The 14,964-nt window shown below is 43.4% G+C and overlaps 1 protein-coding gene across 1 annotated transcript; it reads right to left on the reverse strand.

The window, feature by feature from the left end:
- Positions 1–8,388: 8,388 nt before the first annotated feature.
- RAN (RAN, member RAS oncogene family) lies at positions 8,389–13,862 on the reverse strand. The gene is made up of 7 exons (XM_054082646.1): positions 13,731–13,862; positions 13,169–13,211; positions 11,911–11,995; positions 11,694–11,819; positions 10,483–10,670; positions 9,805–9,975; positions 8,389–9,695 (listed from the first exon to the last, which is right to left on the reverse strand). Exons 2-7 carry the CDS (start codon positions 13,202–13,204, stop codon positions 9,651–9,653), a joined length of 651 nt encoding a protein of 216 aa, XP_053938621.1. The 5' UTR covers positions 13,205–13,211; positions 13,731–13,862; the 3' UTR covers positions 8,389–9,650.
- Between the last annotated feature and the right edge of the window lie 1,102 nt (positions 13,863–14,964).

The raw sequence follows: 14,964 nt of genomic DNA on the forward strand, positions 1-14,964 counted from the left end.
ATGATTCAAAGACCAAGTAAGCAGGTGAATAACACCATACAGTAAGTTATACATTTACATTATCTTTGGATGAGGTCCCACTTACTAATTTATAGTTATTGGATGACTGTTGCTTATTTATCGTGTCATCCTGTTCATTAGACTTTTTGTACTGGTAGAGTGCCTTAAACATCTTACTCGGTACACTGAAGAAAATGTCTGATTTTTGCAAAATAGTTTAAGCTTTTTGTGTAAATCCAAAAGATAGAATTTAATCAAATCTTTCATTATCTGAGCATTAATGTCAAGCTTAAATAAAATTGGGTAATTGTATAAATAAAACATTACACAAATTGGGTTTTATGTGATTAAGCCAAATCTTATTTGCCAAAAAGACACTGCCTGTAACTACATATTTTTAGTATCATTCAGGTAGTCAGATTTCTTAATTACAGAAGTATCTCACAACGATAAAGCTTTGCCTTTGGAATTGGTAGCAATATTTCTCTTACAGTCTCATTTAATCCTCTCGTGCTCTCCTGGGTTAAAGCAACTCCATGAAAGTTTCATTCAGCCGCTTTGTGAAAGAAGTTTCCTGGCACAAACGGAGAAAGCGCCCAGCAGCCAATCCACAAATTACTCCTCAGTAGGAACATCTGAGCCTATTATCGATGTACACATTACAGACTTTTCATTCTAGGGGGAATAACACAGTTCCCGTCTTTTGTAGTTTCTTACTTTAGATCTCAGTGGCAAAATCAATGAGAGGGTGGGGACAGAAATCAGAGCCGGCAGCAGCTTCCAAATCTGTGCTCTTATTGAGATCTGAAGAGTCATCAAATCTGAGATGCAATCCATTAATTAAAAGCACGAAAACCAAATAACAGAAGAAAGATCCAGACTAAGCCCTGCAGTTTCAGGTACTGACTCTAGGAGTTTTAGCTCTCCATTGATAGAAGATACATGAACCGAACGCTAGCATAAATTCCTTTCCACACACTCTCTTGACCGCTGCAGCTCCTACCGGTTTGTTCCTTGTTCTGCTGCAATGCTTAATAATCTGACTAGACAAATCACTTACATCTGCTAGCTGCAACAGCCATCCCAGAGATCCTAAAATCTGCCCCAGTTTAGCACTGGAAGTCAGACAAATCAAAGGCACACCCTGCAATCATGGGACTGGCTGAAAACAAATTTTCAAAACAATGAACAAAAAAAAAAAGTCCTATTTGTACCTGCTACAGTTCTTAATGCATCCTGCGGGAGAGCAAGCTAAAATTAAATCAACCATTCCAAATGGGAGGATCTGTCAATCTCTAAGTGACTTTCACAGGCTCCTTAAATAACTCTCATTTTCAGATGTAACTTACAGCTAAAGACAACTAATGTGACCTTCTTCAGATCCTTTTTCATTAGTTAGAAATACTGATTTTTCAAGACATTAAGCATTTCCCCTCTTTCTTTTGGGCTCTAAGCCTTTTTTAGCACATGCAGATTCAGCTGGGGTGAAGAGCAGGAGGTAGAATCGTCAAGGAATATCTAGCAAATCAACATTCAACATTCACAGCTGTAGAATTGAATAAGGACGAAACAGATTTGTAGTCAAGCGAGTACCTGTGAAAAAAAGGCATCATGAAACTTGACAGGTCTGATTTATAATAGTCACCGATATATACAATGTATTCAGAAGTAGGATTTATCCATTGCTCAGAGGGGATAATGCTAAAAAGCACTAGTCCTCTGCCAGCAGTAAACCACCAGTAGCAAGTGTCCACTCAGGGGTTAACAACAACTGAAAAACAAAGACATTTTGAAAGTGTAATTAACCCAAGCAGACAGCATTATTTTCCTTCTCTCAGTGTTACAAAGGCAGAAGAGAAGGCTCTATACCTACATGTTTCCATTTACATTTATTCCACAAGGCTGATCGATTTTTTCATTTAAATATAAATATTGTTTATATTTATATTTAAATGTTTAATGTTTAAATACAATATTTATATTGTACCGAAGCTTCAAGCTCAGGACGTGGTCTTAGTTGCACAAAGCACTGTAGATACTCATATAAAAAAAGACAGCACCTACATGTGTAAGAGCCGATGACCAAAGCACTTGCAAAGCACTTGCAAAAGTAGTCAACTGAAATAACTGAAAGGAACAATAAAACAGGTAATAGAAAAATGCTTGCCCCAGGGTATAAGGCTTTCAAACTGCAACACAGAATATGTTACATGCCTAAATAATATTTATCCTTTCAATGTTACTAAAAGTCCCCGCTGTTTATTGCAGTAACACCTGATTTGGAAAAATCCAAGTTATTCACCTGCAAGAAGGTATCAAAACACTCTACGTGACAACTAATCTTCAAGTTAATGTAGATATTCTCAGACAGCTTCTGTTTCAGTCACAGAAGTTCTAGCAGTCAACTGACCCGTGCACAGTGAATATTACTGATGGAACAAATTCAATTATTTTCTGTCAGGTCCATTTCTTTTCTTTAAAGCTTTTAGCTGTGGTGTCCTGTCAGCACTACCCAAAGTGCTTTCCAGCAAAGCGCAGGTGCATCACCAGCCTCTCTCAGCTAGGGGTGCAGCGAGTTCTTCCAATCCGTTGGGTACCAAGCCAGTCTTATTTAGAATGCTCTGTGGTGGAGAACCATCCAGTGAAGTTCTCAGTTGCCAGGAGAGTTTTAGCACTCCCCCTTTCCCCCCAGATCCACATCTTTCTTTTCCCCTAGTGCTCTCTTCTATTTGGCTCCACATCTAATAGCAGACTTCCAATTAAGTCCAACTGCTGTTGCCTAGTTATGCTTTCGAATGTTGCCTTAATCATTATCACGTAATTAGAACATAAGCATTTTGTTCTCTAGTCATAGTTTATGTCTTTCTTCATCTACTCTCCATCCTTTTCCTGGTGGCCCAGCTTGTGTGCATGCTTTCTTCTTCCTGATTTTGAATTCCCTCCTATTGCTTCTCCGCAGCTCAGCCCTTTATGGAGGTGTTGTCTCACCATCTAACACATTTTGCTCGTGGCTTTGTCTTATTGACAGTCCAGGCTATGTTTTCAAGATGTTGCTTTGGGTTTGTGCCACACTGCCATGAGTTCCGCAGGTGCTATGTCAGCCAGGAACCTGTGCAGAATGCCAACGGCTTATTCCACGCTGAAGCAGGGGCTGACACAGGGGCCTCAGCTGCACAGCACGGATGCAGTTTGTCACCTACAAAATATGTAGAGTGTATTCGAGGAACTTTTTAAAGATAGGGTTCTCCAAAACAACTAAAGAAAACTGTCCGTAGAGGAGTTCATCCAGCCATCCTAATCTCAAATCTGAAGGTCTGAGTGGAGAAAGACTTTTCTTCCTCATTTAAAGCCTCTTTACAGCAAAAGAGGAACTATTAATATAATACTGAGGACAATGATCCTTCAAAATTTTCTGTTAATTTTGCTGTTCATACTGTAACTTGACTACAGGATCAGACGGTCAATTACATGACAGTACTGTGCTACAACTGACTATTACATATTCCTCAACAGATTTTCTGCATCATGGTCTGGTGATCAGCACTGAATACACGGATTTTGTTTTCCAGGTAAAGTTAGACTATAATTCAGTGTCAGTTATCAAGATGTTGACTTGTTCCACATAGTGGGCTCTAATTTTTAATTTTAACTTAAATTTGCTGAAGAGTAGGAAAAAAAATCATAGAATCATTAGGTTGGAAAAGACCTTTGAGATCAACTCCAACCGTACTCATCCACTACTAAATCATGTTCCCAAGCACCTCATCTCCCTGCCTTTAAATAGTTTCAGGGATGGTGACTCCATCACCTCCCTGGGCAGCTGTTCCAGGGTTTGACAACCATTTCTGTGAAGAAGTTTTCCTAGTGTCTAATATAAATTTCCCCTGATGCAACCTGAGGCCGTTCCCTCTTGTCCCATCACTTGGGAGAAGAGACCACCACCCACCTCTCTACACCCTCCTTTCAGGCTAAACCACCCCCGGCCCCTCAGCGGCTCCTCATAACCCCTGTTGTCCAGCCCCTCACCAGCTTCGTTGCTCTCCTCTGGGCACACTCCAGCCCATCAATGTCTTTCTTGCAGTGAGGGGCCCCGATGTGAACGCAGGACTCGAGGTGCAGCCTCACCAGCACCAAGTACAGGGGTAGAATCACCTCCCTGCTGAGAAAGTACATGATGGCATTGCCTAAGCTTTGCTACGCTTACAGCATTAGGATGACAAGAATCCTCCTGTGATTCAGTCTTGGTCTATTTCACGCTCTTAGTGGATTTAACTTAAAGAAAAACATAACCTTATTAAATATCCAATTATATTTATCTTACTTTGCAACAAATACTGCACAAATCCACACTCTTACCTGCTCTATTTGAAACGTTTGTTAACTAGCATCTGCTACCGCACATGCATTATAGCCATTTATCACTGTTAATTAACCTAAAAGCATCCCCACTGCTTCCTGCTTGGATACACGACACTCGTGCAGCCCCCACAGGATTTTCGGGTTAACACAAGCTCACTGGCAGAAAGCAGTCAGCCCCACCGCCTGGCTGACACCGGTACCACAGCCACAATCCCTTCATCCCCCATCCAACAAGAGTTTCATTCAAGCCTGGGATTATCCTGGTTTCTCAGATGTTGCACAGCCCACTCGCTAGCGAGGAAAAAGAATCACGCAGTAACCACTCGAATTCCATAACAAAGATTTTTAAGCTCCATCAGACTTGTTCAGCAAGCGAGCTAAGAACTGCTCTCTTTCGTCTGGTGTAAGAAATCCTGGCCGCAACCGCACTGCTGACTGGCAGACGATCCATCCCAAACAGCTCTTTTACACGTAATCGTTGAATTACTGTACTCATCTCCTATAGCTTGAAATAAGTTTTACATCAGTTTAGGTATTCGAATCATAGAATCATAGTATAGTTTGGGTTGGAAGAGACCTTAAAGCCCATCCAGTTCCACCCCCTGCCATGGGCAGGGACACCTCCCACTGGCTCAGGCTGCCCAAGGCCCATCCAACCTGGCCTGGAACCCCTCCAGGGATGGGGCAGCCACAGCTTCCCTGGGCAGCCTGGGCCAGGGCCTCACCACCCTCATGGGGAAGAAGTTCCTCCTCATGTCCAGTCTAAATCTGCCCCTCTCCAGTTTATACCCATTGCTCCTCGTCCTATCACTATGAGACTTTGTAAAAAGCATCCAGACAAATAAAAATACCAGATCCGGAATCAAAACACAATGAATAATGCCAAATCCGTCAAAAGTGTCTGACAGCAAACTTAACTTTCTTTTATATTCTCAGTGTAAACAAAGCATGCAGTGCTTCCCTCCAGCACTGTTTTTGAAAGCCACTACATTATCCCTGGTGTTTTTCTAGTGAGAAGCTTATAAAGGGGCAGTGATAGGAATTAGTATTACAATTGGGAAATCAGGTCATGGTACTGGCTCAGGCAAGCTTACTCTTACCTGAAAAAAAAAGCTCAAGGCTAACGAGAACTATTTGTATTAGTCACTTGATTGATAACTTTAGCTTAATACTTTGTACCAGAGACTTTAAAAGATCCTGATGCTTCAGAGTATAATCAATTGATTTTGTCAATTAGACAGTGACAACCGGAAGGACTCTGGTTAAAGTTTTCTTAGATGTTGCTGATCAGAACCTAATGAGCTTCCTGTTTAAGACTGTCTACGCTTAAGAGTTCCGTTTTAGCTGCCATTTCAGTCCTTACTAATAAAGAATCAACACAAACAGGTGCAATGGAGAGCAAACTAAGCTCCTTGCCTCCTAGTAACCTGGAACTAAATCGATGAATTTCAATATTGAATGTTTCTATTAAATATATTAAAATCATTGCTTCAGAAACAACGGATCAAACATGCAGCCTGTAGAAAACCAGAACTCTGGGGAAGGGCCCTTCTCTCATTGAATGATCTGTTCACTTTGTGAACCAGAAGAGAATTAACCACACAACCAAATTAAAACTATTTGCCTTGTACACTCAAATCTGTAAGTTAAGCATATATAGGTTCTGTGCTAGAGCATTGGCATAAATAACATCTTCTGTTTCAACATTCCTACAAATATTCAATAACTAGACACACACAGAGGCTATGATTTGGCTCATCGAGTCCCACTGTGTTAATCAGGTGATCATACTGAGCCTTCCCTTCAACTATAAAATTCTTCCAAGTTTAACTTTATCATGCTTGTTCGGCAGCTGAGTGAGCTCTAAATCAGAAAGAGAAATCAGTCTTTTTTTTCCTCTTTGCGAGAAGGCAATAACTTGCACCAGAAGGACAGTTACAAACAAGCCAGCAGGCAATGAAAACTCAGAATCCTTACAGCTGTTTCCGGTGTTATGACCTGGGTGTTGTCTGAAGGAGCTGCTGGCCGAGGACAGCAGTCATTCACATTCTCCCAACCCGAGTCCCCAGCTGAAAACATTGCCCCATTTTGGCCACTTGCACAGATGATCACAAGCATTACAGGAGACACGCGAGGAAAAATGCTTTCATGGGATGCTCATACAGCAGCTCGTGCTAGGAGAAAGATTCTTAAAAGTAAAGTTTTCAGCTCAGTGCAAGAATCAACACATACACACAAAACCAACAGATGATACATTATCGCACGCGTGGGAAAACAAACCAATCCAAGCAGCAGAAGATTTAGCTTTTCAGTCAGTCCTGGCTTAAGCAGGCCAAACCAACTGCTGCCAAAACTGAGGTGAGAGAAAACGACCAGTGCTACCAATTCAGATCAGGAGAACCCACTTCCATCAAATTGTGCATTTCTCTTTTAGGAAGGTGAATACCAAACAACTTGCCTCAGCACATTTCTCCGCTAGTTTAGACTTAACACTGTATTAGCCACACAAGAGAACAATTCCTAAGGAAAAAGGACACAGATAAATTTTGTTGCACTGTAAGCTGTAGGCATAAGGGCAAACTTCAACCTGCTTGGCATACAGATTTCCAGTTGTTTGCAGAGAATTATTCTCCAGTGTTTCCAGAAAAGACTCTTAAAGCTGTACTTTCACCTTTCCGATTTGGCACACGCACTAGATCTCACCCTGATAATGCAATCCTCTGGATTCGGACACTTAAATTAAAACTCAGTTTTATCATAGAACTAGTAACAGCAAATAGCCCAGCACCTCATCCTGCTTTTGGAAGTTTAAGATGCACATGGTCCACAATCCAGAGATCTTAGTTTGGGAAAATCTCACCGAACCATGTGTAGGGAACTCAAGAACCCCTACAATTAAGCTCATCTAAACATAAAGCAGTCAAGCAAGCAGAACAAAGCATGTATTGCAACAAAGGATTCCAGTCTCATCAATTTAGCCCTTGATAATGCTAGAGCTCCAATACATACCGACATGACTGCTTAGTACAGAGGGTCTTACAATGCAAGCTTTATTTTCCTCTCTACTTGACTGAATACTTTGCCTAAACCCAACCAATGAAAAACTTTAGAAGTGTTATAGTTAAGAAAATTCAACTGAGGAATCTGCATATGCACATTAAGACTAGCTGCACTAAATGTGGAGCTAGACTAAATGTGAAAAAAATCAACTATAATGCTGCCACAAGTGGCCTAAATTCCACTCCCAAAACATTGCAAATTGAAGAGAGTAGACAGGACTAGTATTACTGCCTACTTCAGAGATGGGTTTCTGTGTTAACTCAGAAGTTAACACTGAAGACTTCAAAGCAAAGCTCATCACACACTTCTTACACAGCTGTTTCACTTCTCAGTCTTTTCAACTTTTTTGTGGGAACTCATGCCAGGGCTTATACCTGCATGCACCAGGGGAGTTGTGAAGATGACACCACACACATACTCTGAAACAACAGGAGAAACTGCAGTGCTGCTGGTTTTTCTTCTTAAGGCATATCAATACTGTCAAAGTTTTCTAAATAAATTTGTTTTTAAGTAGTGTATTTTCAAAAGTGAGACAGCTTGAAGATAAAATGCTACCACAAATAGTAAAGCAGCAGCAGGTAGTCAAGCTAGCAGTATTAACCAAGATACACACAGGTAAATTAGTAAACACTGCAGGCAAGAATCTACAATATGAAGTTAATGCAAGCTGACACAGCAAGAAGATCCAATGAAACGTTAGGCAAGAGTTTGCCTTTTTACAAACTACGCGTATGACATTCCTCATTTTCATTAATGAGTTCCAGGTCCTAAATAGCAAAATTCAGCTTCCCATTAACTAGCTAAAAACAAAAAAAACCCACAAACACCCCACACCACTCCAACTTGCACTAACTTAAAAATGATTCCTTTACAACATTGCAGAAATAATAGTCCACTTTTTGCTAACATGTACCAGAACAGGCGAGTAGTTAAATATTCAAGTAGGAGTTATGTACACAAACATGCAAGTTAAAAGGAATAAATGAAATGCTCCACTTTATTAAGAAACCAAAAATACAAAACTGAAGAGTTCAAGGCTTCGTGTACTCAAACACTACTGAAAAATGGCATCTTAGTTTTGTTTACTAGCAGTACTAATATTGACCAAGATTAATCTCTAGAAGATAGTGTTAGAAGTTGACTTTTTCCACCATTTGTGCTGTAATAAGCTCGAGTTTCAAATTAAGAACTTGGTGCAGTTACAGTGAAGTCTAGATGTTCTATATAAATGTGGGTTTAGTTAATATGCTCTTTTGTAGCCAAGAGCTTTTTAGCTCGAACTACAGCTGTTTCCTAGTTAGTGAATTTTAAGATGATTGAACAAAGTCTCTCTAAGCAGCTATAGCTCTACTGAGTGTTCCATGCAAAGATATAGCTTTTAAGTTGCCTACCAGACCTAGATGCCATTTGTTTCTGGCTACTAATACAGAGCTCGGTGAAGGCATATCGTAGAATGTACTGAAAGTTAGAGATTTCAGAGACTGTACCTAATGATAGCATACGCAAACTGAACTACACACTTCTCTCACAACACCCTGCAGACCATATGCATTCCCATTTGCAGGGGAACATTGATGCAGCTAACTGTTCACTGCTTTAGTTGTACCTGGCAATTAGTTCAGCTTTCCTGAGGTATTTTTCCTATATACTTCAGGAAATTAAGGGAAGGTTAACTGTTAACTCTGATTTAGCAAGAGGAGCATAACACGAGAAACAGGAAGGAAAAGGAGAATAGATAGCAATAAATGTAGTAGAGAACCAAGTATTAACCTCAAGAGAACAGAAGACACTTTGAAGAGTTTTCCTAACAATGCATGAAGGTTCACTTGCTTAGAGATACTTGAAATACAACTTTATTATCTAAACAAAAAAGAATGGGAATGACAGAAACCACTTAACACTCTGATGTGACTGCAGCAGTCTTATATTTGAAACTCAAAAGGGGAAGTAATTGCAGTCCAAAAAACAGCTAAATATGCAGGTCCAAAATATGAAGTTTTTTCTTTTTTTTTTTATTTTGTTTTTTTTTGGTTTTGTTTTTGTGTTTTTGTTTTTTTTTTTTTAAACTGCCACATTCACTCCGAAGCCCATTCATCTCTTTCAGCATCCCAAAGATTAAGCACATGTTCTGCTCAGCTAGATAATAAAGTGGCAAACACGCTGCACCACTGACATCACAGGACAGTTGCCTATAAAACTAGACTTCTGACGCTGGGCTCCAGCTTCATCCCTCACAGGTCATCATCTTCATCTGGCAGTGCAGTGGTTTGAGCAATCTGGAACAGAGAATTTACAATTAGGAACTGTTTTTCAGTTATTTACCCCAAGAGGCCAAGCACTCCTTTATCAAGTCATTGCTTGACCTTTGTGTCCTTTCTCACTTACCTGTAAGTCTTGCTCATACTGTGCTGCCAGTGCTGGGTCCATGACAACTTCAGGTGGTGCAAGCGCAGGCATGGCAACAAACTCCAAATTAGGATCTCCAATTAGCTTTCTAGCAAGCCAGAGGAAAGGCTTCTCAAAGTTGTAGTTACTCTTAGCAGAGATGTCATAATACTGAAAAAAGTAGATACTCTAGATTACTAAAGAAAGCCGCTTCAAATATTTAGGGCATACCAAGGTTACCATGCACATAATTATCTCTTTTGTCTTAGTATTCTTTTAGATTAATGACCTAATGTCTAGAAATGCACAGAATCAAGCAAGTAGGCAGAAATCTATAATCAAAGGGTATCCAGTTTGATCAAATATGGGACTTCCAGGAGGAAACAATACATTTTTTCCTGCGATATGACCTACTTTAGCATCAATTCTGTGTCATCTGCTGACACACTGAGCAGTGAAACTCAAATGCATACAAGCTCTTTAAAAATGTATCATAGCTTCTGCACCAAATGATGACCATCTTTAAGATCATCCCACCCCTGAAGTTTCAAACAGCCAAATAGATGTAAAGTTGAAATATTACAGCCTGTAGTGACAAATGCAGAACACTCGATTACTGCACAGAACTCAACTGCAGTCACACACAAATAGGCCTCCTACAAACTCACACCAACATACCTGGAGATTTTTCTTCCTGTGGAAGACAATGGATTTTGCCTTGACTTTTCTGTCCTTAATATCCACTTTGTTGCCACACAACACTATAGGGATGTTTTCACATACTCGTACCAGATCTCTATGCCAGTTAGGTACATTCTTGTAAGTAACTCTTGATGTTACATCAAACATTATGATGGCGCACTGAGCTGCAAGAAAAGAATAATCAAGAGTTACACAACAAGAGTAAGTGCTTGCTTTTAAGACTCGAGAAAGAAGATGTACCCATAGAAATCCCACATTGAGGTTAAGTATCTGCATTAACTTTTCCATTCTCAGCTTCGCAGGTTTAAGAGCCTATGTTCTGTCAAGAAGTTCAATGCATGAGACCACAGAACTCTGCCCATGACCACTCCATCTCACATATCTAGTTTTATCAACACAACTGCCCACTCACTTAACATGGTGTTGCACGGTATGAAAACTCTAGAAAGGATTACAAAAGTCAGTTTTGATTCACACAACGATTTGACAAAAATTAGTTAACACTTATTTAATCTTGGACATCCTATTGAGGCCCTCGGGTAGATTGAGAGCAGGTAGTTCACATCTCAGGATGCCCTTGTCCTGAAGAGTTCTTCAAAGAACACAGGGGCTTGATTCAAACCTGGTACTTCTACAGGAGAAGCAACAGTGTCAAACTCACAGTCCCTTGCACATTTTAAGAGATGTGCAGGTAACAAGTACAAAAGAAACAGAGCTTGGCCAAGTTAAGGGACACTACCAGTACTTCTTCAGAAAGACAACTAGACTCTGGCACAGAGATGTACATCATCATATCTAGGATTTTAGAGTTTGTGTGCTTCAAGTCCTTGCCTCAGCACAGCATATTAAGGCAGATGTAAACTTGTACTAACTGAAGCACATAACTCTTAACCTCTTTCCTCCTCTTAACCACTGAATACCATTGGTAATATCCCGTTAGTTAAGACACACCGTTACTCATCATTAATACCAAAGCCTATAGTATCACACCCAAACACAAACTTAGAATATTCTTAAATCAGTGTGAGCTGCCTAGCAAAAGAAATTATCGTATCTACATGAAGCACTTGAAGATCCAGAAACCACCTTATCACTGCAAGTCCACAGCTTTCAGGGCGGCCAATGTGAAAAGAATGAAGGATTGGGCTGTAAGAGGTACAGAATTCTTCCACATACACACATCTTACCTTGGATGTAATAGCCATCTCGCAGGCCACCAAATTTCTCTTGGCCAGCTGTGTCCCATACGTTAAATTTAATAGGACCTCTATTGGTATGGAAAACCAGAGGATGAACTTCAACTCCCAGCGTTGCTATAACAAAAATAAAAACCAGTGCACTTAGCCAGCCGTAAACTGCACTTTTAATAGCAACTTACTAGACTATAAATGTTTTCAGACATACCGACATACTTCTTTTCAAATTCACCAGTCAAATGACGTTTTACAAATGTTGTTTTGCCAGTGCCACCATCACCAACCAGGACAAGCTGTGATAAATAAAGGCAAAAAAGTCAGAGCACACTTCCAAAGACATTTATTGCTCATTCTGTAACAATAGTTAGTATTTACACTTAATACATTAGTCCAACAAGATGCTATAAACAAAATGCCCAATACCCCATTAAGCAAATCACCAGAACCCAATTTGTTAAGCCTAACATGCCGTAACTCCAGCCAGACTTAACTAGTTCATACAGCTGGAAACTACTACGCACTGCAAAAATGGCTCTACCGAACTACAAATAACTGAATTGAGCATATTTAGAGAGGAACTCATTTAAGCACCCGAACTGGAGAATCTTACAATTTGTAAAAAAAAAAAAAAACACAAACAAAACCCACCCCAAACTGCACTACTAAGAAACTATTGTTATACTCTAGCCAAGTATTGCAAGAAACACCAAGTACCTGAAGGGGGCCTACAAGAAAGCTGGGGAGGGACTTTTTCCAAAGGTTTGTAATGATAGGACAACAGGCAATGTGTATGAACTGGAGAGTGGCAGATTTAGACTAGACAGAAGGAGGAATTTCTTCACTATGAGGGTGGTGAGGCCCTGGAACAGGATGCCCAGGGAAGCTGTGGCTGCCCCATCCCTGGAGGTGTCCAAGGCCAGGTTGGATGGGCCTTGGGCAGCCTGAGCCAGTGGGAGGTGTCCCTGCCCATGGCAGGGGCGTTGGACCTGGACCGGCTTTGAGTTCCCTTCCAACCCAAAATGTTCTAGTCTAAATAAAAACCCCTCATGAAGAAAACTTAAGGAGCTCTGGCTGTTCGAATCACAAACACCCCAGAAAACACTATAAACTCTGCTCTGAAACACTTAAACTTCCCCCCCCCCCCTTAAACGATTAACATACAAGAGAAAAAAAGCTACACTAATGCACTCTAAGCGCTTCTTGATATGAAGTCAATTTAAAATTTAAACCCCATTCTATAGTCAAAACATCACTAAAATTTCTCCCACTAAGCTGCAAAAAACATCCGATTGACACAATACAATAAAACCTTTTCGTATAAGTTATGTGCAATACTACAATAAACTGATCGGCGCTACAAAACCAAACCTACCGTCCACGTCGCCACCCGAGAATCGCTCCTGCTACTTTTTATACTGAAAGGAGAAAACAACATAAAAAGAAACCCAATCCAGATCCAGCCTTACCTTAAACTGCACTTGGGGCTCTCCCTGGGCGGCCATGCTGGGTCTGCAGGGGAAATGGCAGCATGTGAGCTCACCCGGGCGGGATGGTTCGCGGCCCAGCCGGAAGGGGCTGGGCGCCGTTCTCGGTTCCCAAACCCCCTCCGCGGGGCGGGAGGCACCCCCGCAGCACGGCCACGCGCCGGAGCGGTGGCGCCTCAGGGAGGCTGGAAGGGCCCGTCGGTAGCGCCCACCCCCGCCCGCCAGCAGCCGCGTGGCCGCCGCCCCCCGGGCCCAGCGCGCGGCCCGCCACGAGCACCATGACTGAGCAGTGCCGCCTCCCCTCCCCCCCCGCGGGCCCGCGCCCTTCCTCCTCCTCCTCAGTCTCTCCCGCCGTTTCTCCCGGGCAGTAGCGCGGCTCTCCCCGCCACCCCCCACCCCCAGAGGCGGCCGCCCAGGCCTCACCTCGCCCCCACCCACCCCCCACCCCGCTGCTTCCCGACCGCCATCCCCGCCACCTAAGCCGTTTATAGCGGCGCCGCTTTCCCTCTAGCCACTCCCGGAGGGCGCCCCGACCCGCTGCTACCTTCGCCGAGCCTGCTGTCCGCGCCGCTCCGCTCAGTGACTGGGCGCTGGGAAGATGGCGGAAGCGCGGTTCAAATACCCCGAGAGCGACGCCGCGCGGCCGCAGCCAGGGGGGCGGGGCTTGTGCGTCACGTGGTGCGCGGCGGCGGGAGCGCGGGCCGAGCCGGCAGGTCGGGAAGGGGCGGGGCTTTTGCCAGTCACGTGGTGCGCAGCGGCGGGAGCGCGGGCTAAGCCGGCAGCGTGGGCGGGGCTTGCGAGTCACGTGGTGCGCGGCGGCGGGAGCGGGGTCCGAGCTGCAGGGGCGCGGGGGGCGGGGGGCGAGGCGCGGGGCTGGGCTACCCGCGGCGCCTCCGTAGGGGTTAAAATCCCGTCAGGGGGTGTTCTGCCACCTGGGGACCTTTGGTAAGAAAGGGGAAAAACAGCGCGTAACTAGCAAATCGATTAAACTGCCTCTGGTGTGGCTTGATAAAGCAGGAAAATAAGATAGCAGGGGAATTCACATTGTCATCCAGAGGGAGCTGGACGGGCTGGAGAATTGGGCCTCTCAGAACCTCAGGAGGACCAACAAGGCCAAGTTCAAGGTCTCACCACTGGGTTGGGGCAGTCCCCAATTTCAGTAGAAGCTGGGGGATGATGTGATTGAGAGAATCAATCGAGAGATTGAGAGATTGAGAAGGACTTGGGGTACTGGGAATGAGAAGCTCGACACGAGCCGGCAACGTGCGCTCACAGCCCAGAAACCAACCGTGTCCTGGGCTGCATCCAAAGCAGCGTGGCCAGCAGGGCGAGGGAGGGGATTCTGCCCCTCTGCTCCTCTCTTGGAAGACCTCATCTGGAGGATTGTGTCCAGTTCTGGAATCACCACCGTAAGAAGAAGATGGAGCTGTTGGAACGGGTGCAGAGGAGCCTACACAGATGATCGGAGCACCTTCTGTATGAGGACAGGCTGAGAGAGTTGGGGTTGTTCAGCCTGGAGGAGACAAGGCTCCAAGGAGACCTTATAGCGACCTTCCAGTACCTGAAGGGGCTACAAGAAAGCTGGGGAGGGGCTGTTTACAAGGGCTTGTGGGGATAGGACGAGGGGCAATGGGTATAAACTGGAGAGGGGCAGATTTAGTCTGCACATAAGGAGAAATTTCTTCCCCATGAGAGTGGTGAGGCCCTGGCCCAGGTTGCCCAGGGAAGCTGTGGTTGCCCCATCCCTGGAGGGGTTCCAGGCCAGGTTAGATGGGCCT

Source organism: Cuculus canorus, chromosome 17, assembly GCF_017976375.1.
Source record: "Cuculus canorus isolate bCucCan1 chromosome 17, bCucCan1.pri, whole genome shotgun sequence".
NCBI classification, from domain to species: domain Eukaryota; kingdom Metazoa; phylum Chordata; class Aves; order Cuculiformes; family Cuculidae; genus Cuculus; species Cuculus canorus.

Bases quoted from the DNA above. Each gene is read 5' to 3' on its own strand.
- RAN (XM_054082646.1), bottom strand. From the start codon at position 13,204: ATGGCCGCCCAGGGAGAGCCCCAAGTGCAGTTTAAG. The intron at 11,820-11,910 runs GTATGTCTGAAA...TTTTTGTTATAG, and splicing joins ATTTGAAAAGAAGTATGTCG to CAACGCTGGGAGTTGAAGTT. The intron at 9,696-9,804 runs GTAAGTGAGAAA...TCTCTGTTCCAG, and splicing joins AGTATGAGCAAGACTTACAG to ATTGCTCAAACCACTGCACT.